The sequence below is a fragment of the Rhamphochromis longiceps genome, linkage group LG11 (assembly GCF_057381845.1).
Source record: "Rhamphochromis longiceps isolate RC_006_pf linkage group LG11, R_longiceps_female_GT1.1, whole genome shotgun sequence".
NCBI lineage: Eukaryota > Metazoa > Chordata > Actinopteri > Cichliformes > Cichlidae > Rhamphochromis > Rhamphochromis longiceps.
In genome coordinates, this window is record NC_140567.1 from 21,033,039 (window position 1) to 21,048,549 (window position 15,511).

General features: G+C 43.5%; 1 protein-coding gene across 4 annotated transcripts in view; it reads left to right on the forward strand.

Moving 5' to 3' along the window:
- Positions 1-14,103, forward strand: part of nbeal2 (neurobeachin-like 2) — a 32,694-nt gene extending 18,591 nt beyond the window's left edge. For 3 of the 4 annotated variants that reach the window (XM_085422803.1, XM_085422807.1, XM_085422805.1), the window contains 32 exons: positions 230-385; positions 507-666; positions 1,161-1,249; positions 1,358-2,071; positions 2,205-2,389; positions 2,560-2,716; positions 3,757-3,900; positions 4,547-4,870; positions 6,144-6,293; positions 6,378-6,535; positions 6,659-6,783; positions 6,871-6,988; positions 7,093-7,250; positions 7,330-7,463; positions 7,618-7,725; positions 7,818-7,913; positions 8,020-8,144; positions 8,231-8,371; positions 8,459-8,589; positions 8,678-8,787; positions 8,901-9,018; positions 9,131-9,228; positions 9,332-9,445; positions 9,544-9,627; positions 9,742-9,851; positions 10,485-10,657; positions 10,745-10,839; positions 10,965-11,081; positions 11,600-11,761; positions 11,860-12,008; positions 12,123-12,258; positions 12,414-14,103. In XM_085422803.1, coding sequence (XP_085278929.1) covers positions 230-385; positions 507-666; positions 1,161-1,249; positions 1,358-2,071; positions 2,205-2,389; positions 2,560-2,716; positions 3,757-3,900; positions 4,547-4,870; positions 6,144-6,293; positions 6,378-6,535; positions 6,659-6,783; positions 6,871-6,988; positions 7,093-7,250; positions 7,330-7,463; positions 7,618-7,725; positions 7,818-7,913; positions 8,020-8,144; positions 8,231-8,371; positions 8,459-8,589; positions 8,678-8,787; positions 8,901-9,018; positions 9,131-9,228; positions 9,332-9,445; positions 9,544-9,627; positions 9,742-9,851; positions 10,485-10,657; positions 10,745-10,839; positions 10,965-11,081; positions 11,600-11,761; positions 11,860-12,008; positions 12,123-12,258; positions 12,414-12,521 — 4,947 coding nt within the window. In that variant the 3' untranslated portion in view covers positions 12,522-14,103. The remainder of the gene's footprint in view (positions 1-229; positions 386-506; positions 667-1,160; positions 1,250-1,357; positions 2,072-2,204; positions 2,390-2,559; positions 2,717-3,756; positions 3,901-4,546; positions 4,871-6,143; positions 6,294-6,377; positions 6,536-6,658; positions 6,784-6,870; positions 6,989-7,092; positions 7,251-7,329; positions 7,464-7,617; positions 7,726-7,817; positions 7,914-8,019; positions 8,145-8,230; positions 8,372-8,458; positions 8,590-8,677; positions 8,788-8,900; positions 9,019-9,130; positions 9,229-9,331; positions 9,446-9,543; positions 9,628-9,741; positions 9,852-10,484; positions 10,658-10,744; positions 10,840-10,964; positions 11,082-11,599; positions 11,762-11,859; positions 12,009-12,122; positions 12,259-12,413) is intronic. The other variant, XM_085422804.1, reaches the window with a different exon arrangement.
- The last annotated feature ends 1,408 nt before the right edge of the window (positions 14,104-15,511 follow it).

Consider the following 15,511-nt stretch of genomic DNA (forward strand, 5'->3'; position numbering starts at 1 on the left):
TCGCATGTTTTACAGCTGTTTTTATTTCAGGAGTTTAAAATTGCTATCATTTGACCTTTTCCGTGTAATATTTTACTCCTAATCTCTTTTTCTTTATATGTTGTTTTGGTATATCTGCACTTTTCGAAATGCTCTCTGTGCAACTTCAAACTTTACCCTCCCTACTCCACATTTCTTGGCTCTTCATCAACCTCCTCCTTCACATCTTTCCCGTGTCTCTCTCACTCAGGTGGTGAAGGCCTTGGATGTGCTGTATGAGCTCTTGAGGAGCAGCCCTCCTCGCGAGCAGGTGCAGACAGTGCTGCTGGAGTGGGGCGTGGAGCAGCTGTACAGTTTGCTGCTCAATCCAAGCTTTGGGGATGAGGCCAGAGAGAGGGTCTTCAGGGTGAGATCCAGTCACCGGACCTCTGCTTAACATATTGCAATTTATTAAACAGCAGATATGTGCATCGTACTGTAAACTGTGAAAATGGGATCCTCACAGTTTCCCTGTGGTTACCTTCTAGGTTTTGTACAAGATCCTCAAGAGCGAGCGTGTGTCGGAGCGCAACAAGCATCGCATTAAACTAAGGGATTTTGGCTATCGTGGACTTGTTTGCTGTCTTGATAACATTCCCGTAACCATGACCACTGTCCGGTGTCTGTACGAGCAGGTCCTCGCTACAGGTAATACAAACACAAGAGTTTTCCTTTTATGATGGAAATGGATGACAAAAAACATTTATCTGATGTTTAGATAAGAAAGCTGCGCTTTAGCCCAAAATCAAGTGCAGTGGTCAGTCCTGTTTTTTGTAATGCTTTGAGAAAATAATATAATAATAGTTATAAAACGTTCTAATAATGACAAAATAGTGAATTAAATTGAATGTTTCACTAAAGGTTCATAAATGTATGTAAGATTAAAAAAGCAGCAGGCAGAAGTCCAAAAAAGAAACTCTCTCCCAACTCGCCTAGCTTGCTTTTTCATGCCTCCCAGACCTTCTCAGATACAATATGCTGAAAAATGATTGCAGGTTTCTGTTTGAAAGTGACGCTGAAAACATATTGCCTACCCCAGCCTTGAATCGACTAACCAAACAAACTGAATAAACAGCAATAACTTCCTTCCATTAAAACAAGCTTGAAATGATGAAGCCAATGAATTAACTGCTGCTCCACAGATGCCAGTCCTAGTTTTAGAGACCTCCTGGCTGTGGCCTGTCTGTCCCATCGAGCTGAACTTACTGTCCGACTGGACGTGTGTCGCAAGGTCAGTCTGCTTAAGAAGTCGTGCTCTTATAAAACTGGCTTTTTCCCTCCTATCCCACCAAAAGATTTATTCTCAGTAATGAAAAGCTCTTGTTCTGTTTTACCCCAGCTCTTTCATCTGATCTACTCCAATGAGGATTACGTGAAACAGCTTGCGAAGCAGCCTGGCTGGCAGGATGTTCTCACCAAACTCTATGTGAAAGAGTCCTATGAGGCCCACGCCGCCACCATTGCCGACTCGAGCAACCACACTCCAGCAGAACCAAACTACCGGCCGCCTCTGCGCAGAGAGCAATCCCTGGTCATAGAGGACGCACGCACAGACATTTTCATGAACTACCGCACCTCGCAGGAAATCGAGGATGAGGACGAGGAGGATGAAGGTGGACAGCGGGACATCTCTGAGGGTTTCTCGGATTTATCACAGTCGCCTCCCAGTGGAGGCGGAGGCCCGCTGAAAAACTTCACAGGCTCCCTGCATTTCAAGTCGTTTGACTCGGTGGATCAGGGGAGCCACTCATCCTCTACCTCCAATCCCGTTGACATCGCCTCGTCTCACCATGAAGAAGAGGGAAGGGACTACCATCCGCTCTCCCCCTTCGGTACATCACCTTTTGATTTGGATTTGCCAGGTGTGGGAGAGACTGGCACACACACACCTGCTGGTAGTCTGACCAACACACCATCCCCTCTAGAGCACTACAAACCATTCCCACTGCTCAGACCAAGGAAGAGCTCCAGTTTGTCCAATGTGCTGGATGACACCAGCTATGGGACCGATCCTCCTACTGGAGACACAATCTCCAACACGTCCAACCCACAGGTATGCCTGCTCCCTTAATGCGGGTTTCACTGCACTTAGCATGTAAATCCAGGCTTTGAAATCTCGTTCCTTGTCTATGATATCTGATGAGATTTTGTTGAGCTCCATTTACCAGCTATTGTTCACACTGCAGCAGACCCCTGAGGAGGAGCTGTGCAACCTGCTAACCAACATCGTGTTCTCCGTCCTGTGGAGCGGCAGCGGAGCGGAGGGCGCGGAAGATGTGGTGTGGAGAGAGCGAGGACAGGTATTTTCTGTTCTCACCAAACTGGGCTCCTCCTGCCAGCTGGTCCGCCCTCCCGATGACATCAAACGCAGGTTAGTTACGCGGACTTGGAGAAGAAACGCACCAGGAGTGAGCCTGTCTCGCAGCTGAAAAAACAAACGAAACCACTCCTTCATCTGTATCACCTTATTGTAAATATCTAGAAGCACCGTCTTGTTATGCAGTGAATTATTCAAAGTCTGTTTGCTGCTTTGTGCATCAGCTTGTTGGAGATGATGCTGGAGTCATCACTGTCAGACCTGAGGGACGCCCAGGGAGCGTTCCTGCCTTTCTGTCCCAGTCTCGTTCGGCTCCTCAGGCTGCTGCAGGACTTCCTGTTTGCAGAGGGTACAAACAACCACGCGCTGTGGAGTGAAAAGGTATATTAGCTGATTCATGTAACAGCAACTCATTCAAGTGTTGCATTATTGAAAGCCTGTATTTAACTCTCATAAGTGAAAAACACCAAAGACAAAAGAAAGTCCCTGACAAATTTGATTTAATATTTTATGGTTATATAAGCAAAATGAATCAATACACCAAGAAAAAATATGCTCTTAATAAAACCTGCCAATTTGTAGCCCAAATAATGTCACATTTTCTCCTCTTTATCAGTCCAAATTCTTCAGTTTTAAACACAAAGCACAAGTGCTCAATTTAAGTATAATCAGCTTACTGAATATCCTCATGATTGTGTCTTATTTTATCTCTTTCTATATGTGAGTTGAATTTCAAAATAAAATTCAAGCTAGTACAGATCAGTAACGTTAGCTTAGCTTAGCACAGGGTTTTTAGAAAAAGGTGGCCTGGCAGTTTCTGTGACTGCTCCAAGACCAAGAAACGGTCATAAAATTTGTAAATGTGCTCCACCTTCATGATCCTTTTTACAAAGTACTTATAATGTGTATATAATGTGTTTCTCACTACAAGGTGCTCATCTCCCATCAGAATCAAACAGGGATACACAGTGGCTTACCCCAAAACACCTTGGTTTGTAGACAGAGCAAGCAAGGAACGGCTGTGATTGGTAGAAAGCCTGCTCTGACACCATGCTGAGTCATGACTGACCCTTTGTTGTTTTAAAGGAAGATTTTATTATTTTGCGATGCAGCTACGTTAGCCATTGATTTTCTCATTTAACGCTCAGCGAGAAAATAAATCAGTGTTTCCAAAAAAGATTCTCAGACTTTCCCTGAAAACTAGAAAAGTACTATATAAGAACCAGTCCATGTACTAAATGTGGAACTTGCTCTACTGAAGGGTGGAGAGGCGTGGTTGGGTGAGAAGTTTGCATTTGAATAACCTTTAAAGTCAGGCTGTACTGAATGGCTTTGGATTTTTATAGACGCTGCAAGGTGTGGAAACAGGTCTAGGCTTTGTCTTGAGTTCTTTGTTGACAGATGTTGCTGTTCTGTTGCAGATCTTTGAAGGGGTGGTGAACCTGCTGGACAAGTTAAACGCCTGGCATAGCACCCCTGGAAGTCCAGGAAACACTGAACTGAAGGAAATGGCCCAGATCGGCCTGCGTATCATCACCGGATATATCCAACAGCAGCACCCCACGGTCAGCTGCAACCACGATATTATGCACCAACCATATATGTCAAATACTTTTCACCAAGCATGTCTTTCACAACGCAAACACCTGCAACATTGAATTTTGCAGAACTGTAAAGGTTTACAGTCCCTATCATGATAAGTAAACCCAGATAAAGATAGTTTTTAAATACCAGGCCTTCTATGGCTTTCTGTTCAAAGATATTGCAGTCATACTTTTTAGGGAGTGTTCTGTATGAAAGGGCAGCTTCTCTCTGAGTTATCACGGCTGTTGTGGCTGTTCTCGCTGTAGGATAGAGAGAGCAGTGTTAAATGAACTGACCATAAGGCTTTCCATTACATGCTGCTGGTTTCATTCATCTCCTAAGTAGTGCAACTCCCCCTTTTGTCACTTTAAAGATATATTAACTTAATTGCACTTTGACACATATCACAATTTTTGGTCTACTAAGGAAAGTAAAACGAATCAGGTGTTTGGAGGTAGTCATGGATATTTGCTATGTACACAAGTGTGATTTTGAGGGACTTTTTAACCAGTTTCTTTTTAACTTCTCAATCAAATACTGATATAACACATAAAAAATGTGCCTATAATAATAAATTAGTGTTATTTTTTTCTTTCTGAGATCTATGTGTCTGTTTCCCCTTATCAGGTGAGTGAGATGGCCTATCTCAAGCTCCACAGCCTTCTTCAGACTGTGCTCTGCCTGAGCTGGGAAGAGGTGTGCTTCTTGCTGGGGCGGATTGGTTCCCCCTTGTGGCCTGGTGGTGCAATGGACAACACCAACTACGGACAGCCAGAGACCTTTTCCCACCTTGTGCCCATCGTGCGTACGCTACTTGACCAGCACGCCGACCCCGTCAACCTCCAGAAGCTCCTGCCCAACCTGCCCATCACCAACGGCAGCACCACCTTCGCCCAGGACCTGAAGGCCTATTGTCAAACACTGGAGTGGCAAGGCTTTTACCAGCAGCAGGTCAGTGTCCGCTGAAATGGGGCATTTAAAAATAGATGCCATTTATCTTTTGTTTAGGGAGTCTCGAGAACTTGTTCTCCTCACTAAGCACGTTTAATAAAGCGTGCACTCTGATACGGCTGCCTCTGTTCTCTGTCAGGTTTGTGTACTTTAGGAATATTTGTGGTTTTATTTTCAGGCTTTACCAGTTACCTCCCGGTGGGCAACTGAGAAATCTAATGCAAAGTTTAAAAAAAAAAAGAAAAGCTATCACAAGTTTAGAAAAATGAAAAGGCAATCTTAAACTCCCTAATGTTGCCTGGTATTTTAGGCAGAGCTTAGTTTATGCTTGTACTTGCACCTTAAATAGTTCATGAACTGATGCCAAACAGACACACTCCACACTGAGCTCAGCATTGATTTATCATTGCGCTGCGTGACAGTGTGTGTTTATAAATCTGCTTCGTTTAGATTACTTATGTATACGGATCCCGCAGTACATTAACCAGTATGGCATAACTTTGGCTAACGTGAAACTTCCAGGGCGCTTTTTTCATGCAGAAAGCGATCACATACCGTCTGTCTTAGTGTGTTTTCAGTTTATTTTTAGAACAGTTTGTTGTAAATGTGCTTACAGTTTTAGCATTTAGCGTTAAAGCAGTAAGAATCTTAATACGCAGTGCTTAACGGTTAACGACAGAAGGTTTATGCCACAGCTGCCCTAAATAAAACAATATTGGTCCTGACCAAAATGATGTTCTTGTCATGGTTAATGTGCAAGCTCTCTAATTGAAATGATATTTGATATTTTTTATTATTATTATTAACCTTTATTTAACCAGGAAAAGTCCCATTGAGATTAAAAACCTCTTTTTCAAGGGAGTCCTGGCCAAGAGGCGACAACACGTTGAAATTACTGAAAATATTTAGTTTGAATGACTGAGTGTTACCTTGAATAATTTTTGACTTCTCAAAGATGACCAGTGTGCTGGCTGTGTGACCAAAATCAGTTTGCTTATTTGCTTTTATTAACCACTTCAAAAACAGTGTCCGAGCTGGGAGACAATACCAGAGTATCATTAATTCCTGCATAAACTCTGACACTGTCTCTCTGTGTTTTAAACGTGCTGCGGTCCAGAGTGTTTTTGTCCTATCTTGCACTTATATAGCATATTGGAATCCTTTCCGTCTGGCTTCAAAGCCTTTCCTAGTACAGAGTCGGCTTTTGTTCTGTTTAAGCTGCGTTTAAATGTGCTTTATAAACACATTATACTTACTTCAATTGCGCCTCTAGGTTCAGCCCACCATGGAGCAGTACGAGCTGGACACGTTTGGGAGGAGCCATGACATCATGTCCAATTTCTGGAACTCGTGCTTCGATGACCTGATGAGTACAGCCTTTAAACAGGAGAAAGAAAGATCTGACAGCAAATCCAAATTTCAGGTTAAGACCTTACGACCTTCGCACTGCAAACTGCCGAAATACAGTTTCGCATCGTTTACTTCATGCATGTGCCTGTAAAAACAGGAGGCAATAGTGGATCCCTGCTTGAAGCGAGCCCGGACTGAGAACAACAGGTACCTCATTTGGCAGAAGCAGAGCTCCAGCCAGCAGGGGGTGGTGTGGCTGCACTGGAAGTCTCTCCGCAGGCTTTTGACCTGTGAGAGAGCAGCATGGGCCAACAGGTACGACAGCTCCTCTCAGCTCTGATCAAGATATCATGTTTAGCTGTGGATTTTTAAGACTAAGTTGTTACTGTGCTCACTACCCAAAATGTTCTGATGTGTACTTTGTGTCTTTGATCCCAGAGTTCAGCCGGAAGTAAAATGGAAATTGTCCAATGCAGAGACATATTCAAAGATGCGCCTCAAACTTGTGCCCAACTATAACTACGATCCACACAGCGAGGCCAGCGCCCTGCGGGATAACATGGGTATGCCACAGACTGTAAGCACGTGAGTGTTTTTTCTCAAAGTACAAAGCTGCACTCATCACGTTGCCATATTTCTGTGATTATCAGGAGCTGAAAGCCCCCGTGGCTCCGAACCCCTCCCACTGGCTGTTGCTAAGGAAGCAAAAGTAAGCGACATGGAGGACGATCAGTTAGGAGAAGAGGACCTTCTCTTTTGGGATAAGACGTGAGTTCTGCAGAGCTACTGCCACCTTCTGCTGCAGGTTTCAGTATTAAAAAATGTAAGGTATGGACATCCACTGAAGCTGTACTTTTTTTCAATGCTCGCAGGGCGGAGGGAGAAGACGAGAGCCAGAAAGAAAAGCTGGTTCTGTCTGAAGACTGTGAGCTCATCACCATCGTGGCAGTTGTTCCCGGTCGTCTGGAGGTTACCACACATCACTTGTACTTCTATGACTGCAGCAGTGAGAAAGAGGAGACAGAGGAGGGTGAGAAATCTTTGACACTGTGGAAAAAAAACCAAAACACGTGTCCAAGCTGAGGTCACTAATAAATGTGTCCCCCCAGGAATTGGGTTTGATTTCAAGCGACCTCTGTCACAGCTCAGAGAGGTTCATTTGAGGCGCTACAACCTGCGAAGGTCTGCACTGGAGCTTTTCTTCATCGACCAGGCTCACTACTTCATCAACTTCAAAAAGAAGGTGACGCCTGATTTAAATTGAACTGCTCAGGAAGCTGCAGCCATAATTGAAACTAAAGAGCTTCTGCTGTTTAGTTTCAGTGAAGTCTGTGCTTTTGAAGTTATGAAACTGCGGCTTCTGTGCTCTCTAAGATTCTCAATCTCTCACCCTTCAGGTACGAAACAAAGTCTATTCTAGGATACTCGGTCTGCGGCCTCCAAACCTCTTTTACTTTGGCTCCCGCTCTCCCCAAGAGCTGCTGAAGGCATCTGGGCTCACACAGGTCTTAATTCATATCATTTCTTCAGACATTCTTCAGACAAAGATCATCAATCATGTACATGTTTGTGACCAGTCCAGTATTGATGTTAACAGAAATGGGTGTGCAGAGAGATCTCCAATTTTGAGTATTTGATGCAACTGAACACCATTGCTGGACGCACTTACAACGACCTGTCGCAGTACCCTGTGGTAAGTGTGCCGCACTTGTATCTGCTACCACTGCTATCACCAAAGAGTTTGCACTTTCAGTGTGAGCAAATGCTACAGTGAGTTGTGTGTTTTTGTTTCTCTTCAGTTTCCCTGGGTCTTGTGCGACTACACCTCTACTGTTCTGGATCTGGAGGACCCTGCAGTGTTCAGGGATTTATCCAAACCCATCGGTGTGGTCAACCCACGTCATGCACAGAATGTCAGAGAGAAGTAAGTGGGTCTTGAAGCAGTTCCTGTGTTACCACCTGAATCGATAATATAAATAATTTGTTGACATATTTTTCTTTATTCTTTAGATATGAGAGCTTTGAGGACCCAACGGGCACCATTGACAAATTCCACTATGGCACACACTACTCTAATGCAGCAGGAGTCATGCACTACATGATCCGCATGGAGCCATTCACCACCCTGCATATCCAGCTACAGAGTGGAAAGTGGGTGGGAGTGCTGACTAGTTCAGGAGTTTCTTGAGTTTCCTGGTATCTTGTTTTCTCACACAGGTCTTTGTTGCCACTGTTTAGGTTTGACTGCTCTGACAGACAGTTCCACTCGGTGGCAGCAGCCTGGCAGGCTCGCATGGAGAGTCCAGCTGATGTCAAAGAGCTCATCCCAGAGTTCTTTTACTTCCCAGAATTCCTGCAGAATATGAACGGTAAAGAGTGCCCATATATATATATTTTGTCAAATAAATGCTTAAAGATGAAAAATATTAACTCATAGCTGCTCCATGACTGTTATAGGCTTCGACCTAGGCCAGTTACAGATATCTCAGGAGCCTGTGACAGATGTTGTGCTGCCTCGCTGGGCGACATCAAGGGAAGACTTTATCAGAAAACACAAGAAAGCCCTGGTGAGTCTACACAAACATCCTGTGTCTCTAAAACTTACTCATGCATTTTCTTGTGAGAATATTTTGTTAAGGAAACTGCTAAAGAACGTAATTTCTTTTATCTTAAACTGTAGGAGTCTGAGTACGTGTCCAATCACCTCCATGAGTGGATTGACCTGATCTTTGGTTATAAGCAGAGAGGCGAAGAGGCAGTGAATGCCCTCAATGTCTTCTACTACTGTACTTATGAGGGTAAGGCTAGAATAAAGAACAGGAAAAAAAGAGGAAACTTCACTCAGCATTAATTGTTATTCTGTTTTCTTGGTTGTGGCTCTTTCTTACAGTTTTCTTGACCTCTGTGCAGGTGCAGTAGATCTGGATGCAATAGCCAATGAGAATGAGCGCAAGGCCTTGGAGGGCATCATCAGCAACTTTGGACAGACACCTTGTCAGCTCCTTAAGGTACACTCAAAATATTTCACAGCTTTTTTCAAGATAAATAATAATCTGACTTTTTGTTTAAAAAAAAAAGCAGCAGTGTTATAACACATTTGTGTCCAATCAGGAGCCTCATCCGCCTCGCATGTCAGCTGAGAACGCATCAAGGCGGCAGGCCCGTCTGGACACTCTCCCCCTGAATATCTTTGAACATATCCAAAAACTCCGGCCATTTAAGGAGGTACGGCCTAAAATCTTTTTAAACTCATTCCTCAACTCAAATAATGAATATTAAGTCATGTTTGTGTATGTGTATGTGTTTATTCGTGTGTGCCTCAGGTGGTAAGTGATGGCTTTCCTGTGGTCCAAGCTGTGGTACCAAAGACACAGACCCGCTCCATCACCCAGGGCTCAGATATACTGGTAAGGACCAAATTCATAACTAAACCCAGGCAGTAGCAACAGTAAGACATTTGTGTTAGATAGTAGAGAAAAGGCTGGTGTAACTTTTGCATTAAGATGATTTTTCCTCTGTAGGTGACCGTCAGTTCCAACGGGTTGATAGGGACACACAACTGGCTGCCGTACGACAAAAACATCGCCAACTACTTCACCTTCTCTAAAGACCCCACGATGAATAATCCTAAGTGAGTGCCTTAACAAATAATACACCCATGGGAACTCCATTTTCTAGGGAGAAAAGTGTTCGTAAATTACACGTAATAATGTCCTGATAAGGGCCCAATTGCAGGACTCTAGAGGCAGGTGTGGCAAGCAGTAAAAGAGCTCTATTTAAAAGCTGATGGCAGAAGAAATCACACTACCCTGCTATTTTTTTCTTTTCTGAGAAGATCCTCTGAAGTACAGGATCCTTATCTGACTCTACAGAAACGGTGACAAGATTACTTTGGGTACTTTGTGCTTAAATTTAAATGTTTTGCACTCATTGCAGCATTTCCCAGGATAAAGAAAATTCCTGATAGCTGGATGGAAGCACAACATCTGTCTGTCCTCGTCCGTGATGATTCAGAGTTCCTTTTAATTTGTTGAAATTTGCTTTACTGGATCTTATTTTCAGCTTATCGTTTCCATGGATCAGGAAGCAGGAAATAAATAACGATAAAAACCATTTGAACATTTTCTTTCACACAGGTTGTAATCTGCAGAAGTCGTGACAGTTTTATGGCACATTATAAATCGTCCACATTTAGACCACAGCTTGCTCTTGTTGTTTGTTTCGAAGTCGCTTTGATCTTTTCCAATCCCGCTTTGTGTCCCAGAACTCAGCGTTTCTTGAGCGGACCTTTCGCTCCTGGGGTCGACATCAGCGCTCAGGTGCTGGTCGTGTCTAATGATGGTCGCCTGCTGTTCAGCGGGGGACACTGGGATTGCAGTCTCCGCGTCACCCAGCTGGCGAAAGGCAAGCTGGTTGGAAGGATCTGCCGGCACGTTGGTGAGTTCTGATGGTTATCTGTCTTAAAGGAATATTTGTATTTTGCATTGTTGCGCATTTATCTGTGTTTCTGTGTGTTCTTCGAAGACGTTGTTACTTGCTTGGCTCTGGATCTCTGTGGCATCTACCTCATCTCTGGTTCAAGGGACACATCCTGTATAGTGTGGCAGGTTCTACAGCAGGTGATCATCTTTATGCTTAGCCTCACTCACATGCAGCAGTTGTAAATTGCACTAAGAAGCAGCTGTGCTCAAAATGAAGCCTTCACGCAAAGAGTCTCTCTTTTTTTTTTTTTTTTGTCATTCAGGGTGGTTTCTCCAGCAGCTTGTCTCCCCGGCCAGTACAGATTCTCTGTGGGCATGACCAGGAGGTAACCTGTGTGGCCATCAGCACTGAACTGGACATGGCTGTCTCAGGATCAAAGGTCAGAGATGTAAAACGTGGACGTGTTAAAGATGAAATAAAAGTACTTATGCTACTATTTAAGAGAGAAATTTAAAGATGTTATGCCAGCGATTTTTTTTAAAAAGTATCTCATTATTAAATGATCTAGATCTGTTTCACACATGAAGTCCAGGCAACGTTCAGAAAATCAAGCCAGGCTGTGGCCCAGTGTTGATCTTTTGCACATGTAGCATACAACAGAAGATAGTATGCTTCAGATGTGTTCTCCCTTCTGGAAATACTCCGTTTTTTTGATTAGAGTGCACAGAAGGCATCCTGCCAAGCTGCCCCTCAAACTTTTATATAAATAAATAGCATCAAATCCTCAGGGGGCAAACAGAAAATTCAGGTCTGCAATTCTTAGCTCTTATTACAGGAACTTAAACTTGACTTCTTACGCCAAGAGTTGTCACCTCGCAGCATGACAAGATGACAGGTTTAAGCTTGAAGTGCTGTTGGATCTTTAATGAAGCTCTGCTTGTGCTTCCTGTGTGCCAGGATGGAACTGTGATAGTGCACACAGTCCGACGAGGCCAGTTCTTGCGAACATTGCGGCCACCTAACGAAAGCTGCATACCCGCCCAAATCTCCGGGCTACAGGTGGGAATGGAAGGCCACATTGTGGTACAGACGTCTCTGGAGGAACGCTCCAACAAGAAGGCACGTCCAGTAAACATATATTTTCTAATGCATTCGAATGTACGGCTCCTTTTTTCTTTCCGCTTATGTCACTATCCAAATGTTGCTTATTCCTGCAGGGCAAGTACTCCATTCATGTTTACTCAGTGAACGGCTGTCTGCTGTCTTCTTTCACCATGGAGGAGCAGGTGACTGCACTCCACCTGGTGTCTGAATATGTCATCCTGGGAACTATTCAAGGCAACCTCCACATTCGGGACTTATACAGGTAAAGAGATGAAGAACACGGTGCAATGTTAATTTAAAGGCTGCTAATTTATAGCATTTGCACAAAACTTCAGAGCAAAAAAATGTTTGGTTCTAACTCTTCCCTCTTTTGCAGCCTGGATGCTTTGGTGACACCCCTGGCCTTGAGGGTCACTGTGAGGAGTGTGTCTGTCACCAAAGAGTGCAGCCACATCCTAGTGGGACTAGAAGACGGGAAGTTAATTGTGGTGGGGGCTGGGAAACCAGAGGAGGTGAGAAGCAGGAGTGGTAACTGTCAGATGTGAGAGAGTGGGGGTGTGGGAAGGAGGCTCTTGTATGCTAAATATTTGCTGAAAACAAGGTTTTTCTTATGATAATCGAGCCTTTTTAGAAGTGAAGATTAACGTGCTGGCCCTCCTCCTTTCAGGTTCGCTCAGGACAATTCTCCCGTCGTCTGTGGGGCTCCACGCGCCGCATCTCTCAGGTGTCGTCAGGTGAAACCGAGTACAATCCCACAGAGAATGCTGGCAAATGAGACGAGCGACAGTCGGGAGGAACCCTGAGGACTCTGTAGGATGCATCGTCACACGCTCGCGAGACTCAACAAGGCCTCCTGTCCTTTACAAACTGTAAAGAATAGTAAACTATGCTCTCCAGCCAGCCACTTGTCTCTCTGAGAGAGCAACTATACACTGAGCACTTTCTACTCTTAAATGGTTTTATATTTTATTGCATATTTCATTGATGGTTACACTGTTTTTAATCAGCATCATTCCAAAGAGTGGCCTTGTTTTGTGTATGGAGAAGAGCTCCGTGTTTGCGGTTGTGGACTGCTGTCGAACTGTATGTGCTCTGAGTCATATTTCAGGGGACTGACTCACTCTGATCCACATTCAGCCTCAGACGCAAAGACGAGTCGTGCTGTGAACTCCCCGGGCTCCATGTTTTTCTCCTTTATTGTCGGAGACACGGCTACAATCCCTGTACTGTTGAATGTCCCAAAGCCATTCTTTGGCAATGGCAACTTCTTAAAACTCCTGAAAACTTGAAAAAAAACTACAGTAGATGTTGCTTGAGATTCCCAAATTGCAATACTGGTAATACCACAAAAGGTCAGATTTTGTAAAGAAAGACACGGGGTAACAAGGCTAGTATACTTAATGCCGTTTTATAATTTTTAGTGGTTGAAAGATCCTTATCCTAGCACCAGAAATACACCAGGATACCACATTTTATAATCTCTGCATTCCTTAAGGCTCTAGGTAATGTAAGACTGTTACAATTAAAGCAATAACTGCTTTAATGGTCAAGTATGTGAAGTATATTCGTTTTTTTAACTATGTGGAGTTTGGATGCAATGAACCTCAAATGCAGGGCCCTCTGTTGCCTTATTCATGATAGCGTTAAGGCTTTTATAAATTCTTCTGGAATGGTTTTGTTGCTACTCTGTTCACCATATGACTGTATTCCTGTTATATTTGAGCTCAAAAGTGCCTTTTTCATCTAAGGCCTTGTATAAACACTGAATCTAAAATCACTATATGTCAGATTTGTTGTCCCTGCTGATCCATTTTGAACACACTTTTCTACTCCACTGTGACTCAGACGTGGATTCGATGAACTGTTGACTGTGCTGGTATTGTAAAACCACTTATGAAGTACTGAGAACATCTGAAACATGTGTGTAGAAAGTCTGTCAGTGAGTTTTAGAGGAATTCACTTCCTGCCAGCTTTTTTTTTTTCCTTTTTCTTTTTTCTTTCTTTCTTTTTTTGTAATACTGCGGTTGGAACAAAGTCGATGTTTTGCAGTGTCATTAATGGGAGAAAGACAAAGGGAACTATCTGGGTGAAAGCAATACCCATAATATGTTGCACACATAAAATGACTAGTTGTCAGAGATTCTCTGAATAAATGCATAAGAAATGTAAAGGAAACTATATTTGAAATGAAATGTTTACTCCTCATTTCAACCTTTTTCTCCACTGTTTGATTCAATGGGTTCAGACTGTCTAAAAATCATATTTACACAGCAGTAAGATAAGGATAAATGTATAAGCTGTGCATTGCTGAGACAGTCTGTGAATAAAACACGTCTTGCAAATACTGATATTATGACGTTTTGCTCTAACCAGGGCGAATGCATTATTTCACACAACTATGCAGTAACTCTCAGAGACTTTGAATTCATCAGTTTTAGATGTACGTCTTTGCAGTCATTGCAGTCCCGATCCTCCATCTAAAGCACTTTTGAGTCGTGCTGTATTTTACGTATTTTAATTTTGGTGTTGAAATCATTCGGATTCAAAGTGATCCGTAAGAAACGCCATGCGTGTTGCAGTTGGACTTGATCCATTTCTCTTTCCCACTGTTATTAAGTGGTGGCATTGCTCTAGTAAAAGAAACGTCCAGCTCCTTGTAACTTTAAAGACATTATTGTTTCTGTTTGCTCTCAGTGTGAGAAGTTGTATTGCTCCTTCCCGATGCTTACTTTCAATCGTCTTATTTTCAGTGAACCAACAGCCCTGTTACCTGAGGTTGATCAGATGATAGGGCTGAAAAATGAGCTCTGATTGTGCGTGTGTGTGTGTGTTTGTATATGTGTGTGTGTGTGTGTGAACCCCAGGAGGAAGGAAACTGATCTGCTGCCACAATGTAGCTCATCCAGCTCCTCCATAATCCCAGCCTTGCATGCATCTGTGATGTTAACCCTAAAAGAGTTGAAAAGGTCACAGCAAGCAAGAGCGCATTTACTTCAAGTGACTTTGATCTCCTGGTGGGCCGAACATCCTGTCAGCCTCCCCATAAACGCCTCTATGAGGTACAATTCAGTAGGGTTGGGAGGGGGGAGGTGGGTGGTAAAACTGACCTGTGGACCTCCAGTCAAATACAAACCACAGCACAGTGAATAAGGGAAGTGTAGTAGGAGGGTGCAGTTGCTCTGATGTGGTCCCTCTGACAATGGAGGGAGGGATTAACACCTCGCTCCCAGTTGCTGCCAGCATCTCCGTCTGACCTCTCCAGACCTGAGGGCAGGCAGAGGGGATTGATTTCATGATATGCTGCAATTTTGGTGTTGTTCAAGATGTTCCTGCCAAGAACCGCAACAACTCTCAAATAGTCCTCGCTCAAACGACCTCAGATCCCAACCCCCGCGTCCTCCTCCTCTTCTTTTTTTTTCCTCCACTGGTCCATTTCACCTTGGCCTGTGGAGAAGAACTTCATTTTCTTTCCTTTTTATAGCTTCCTTATCATTCCCAGTCATGTATAACTACAAACAAACTCTGATAAGAAGTTTGTGCTCCTACAGCCAGATAATGCAGACAAGTGAAGGGGGAAGACACTGATGAAGACTGTTTATTTTTCTGATTTATGATAAAACTTGCTTTGAAGGATGGTTACTGAATCCTAAAAAAAAACAAACCCAACTTTTTTTCTTTAGTTCCAGTAAGATAATCTTATTGGAACCTGTTCCCCATAAAAATAAACTTTTAGGCTTGTTTTCATAGTGAGGCAGATTTGTCTGC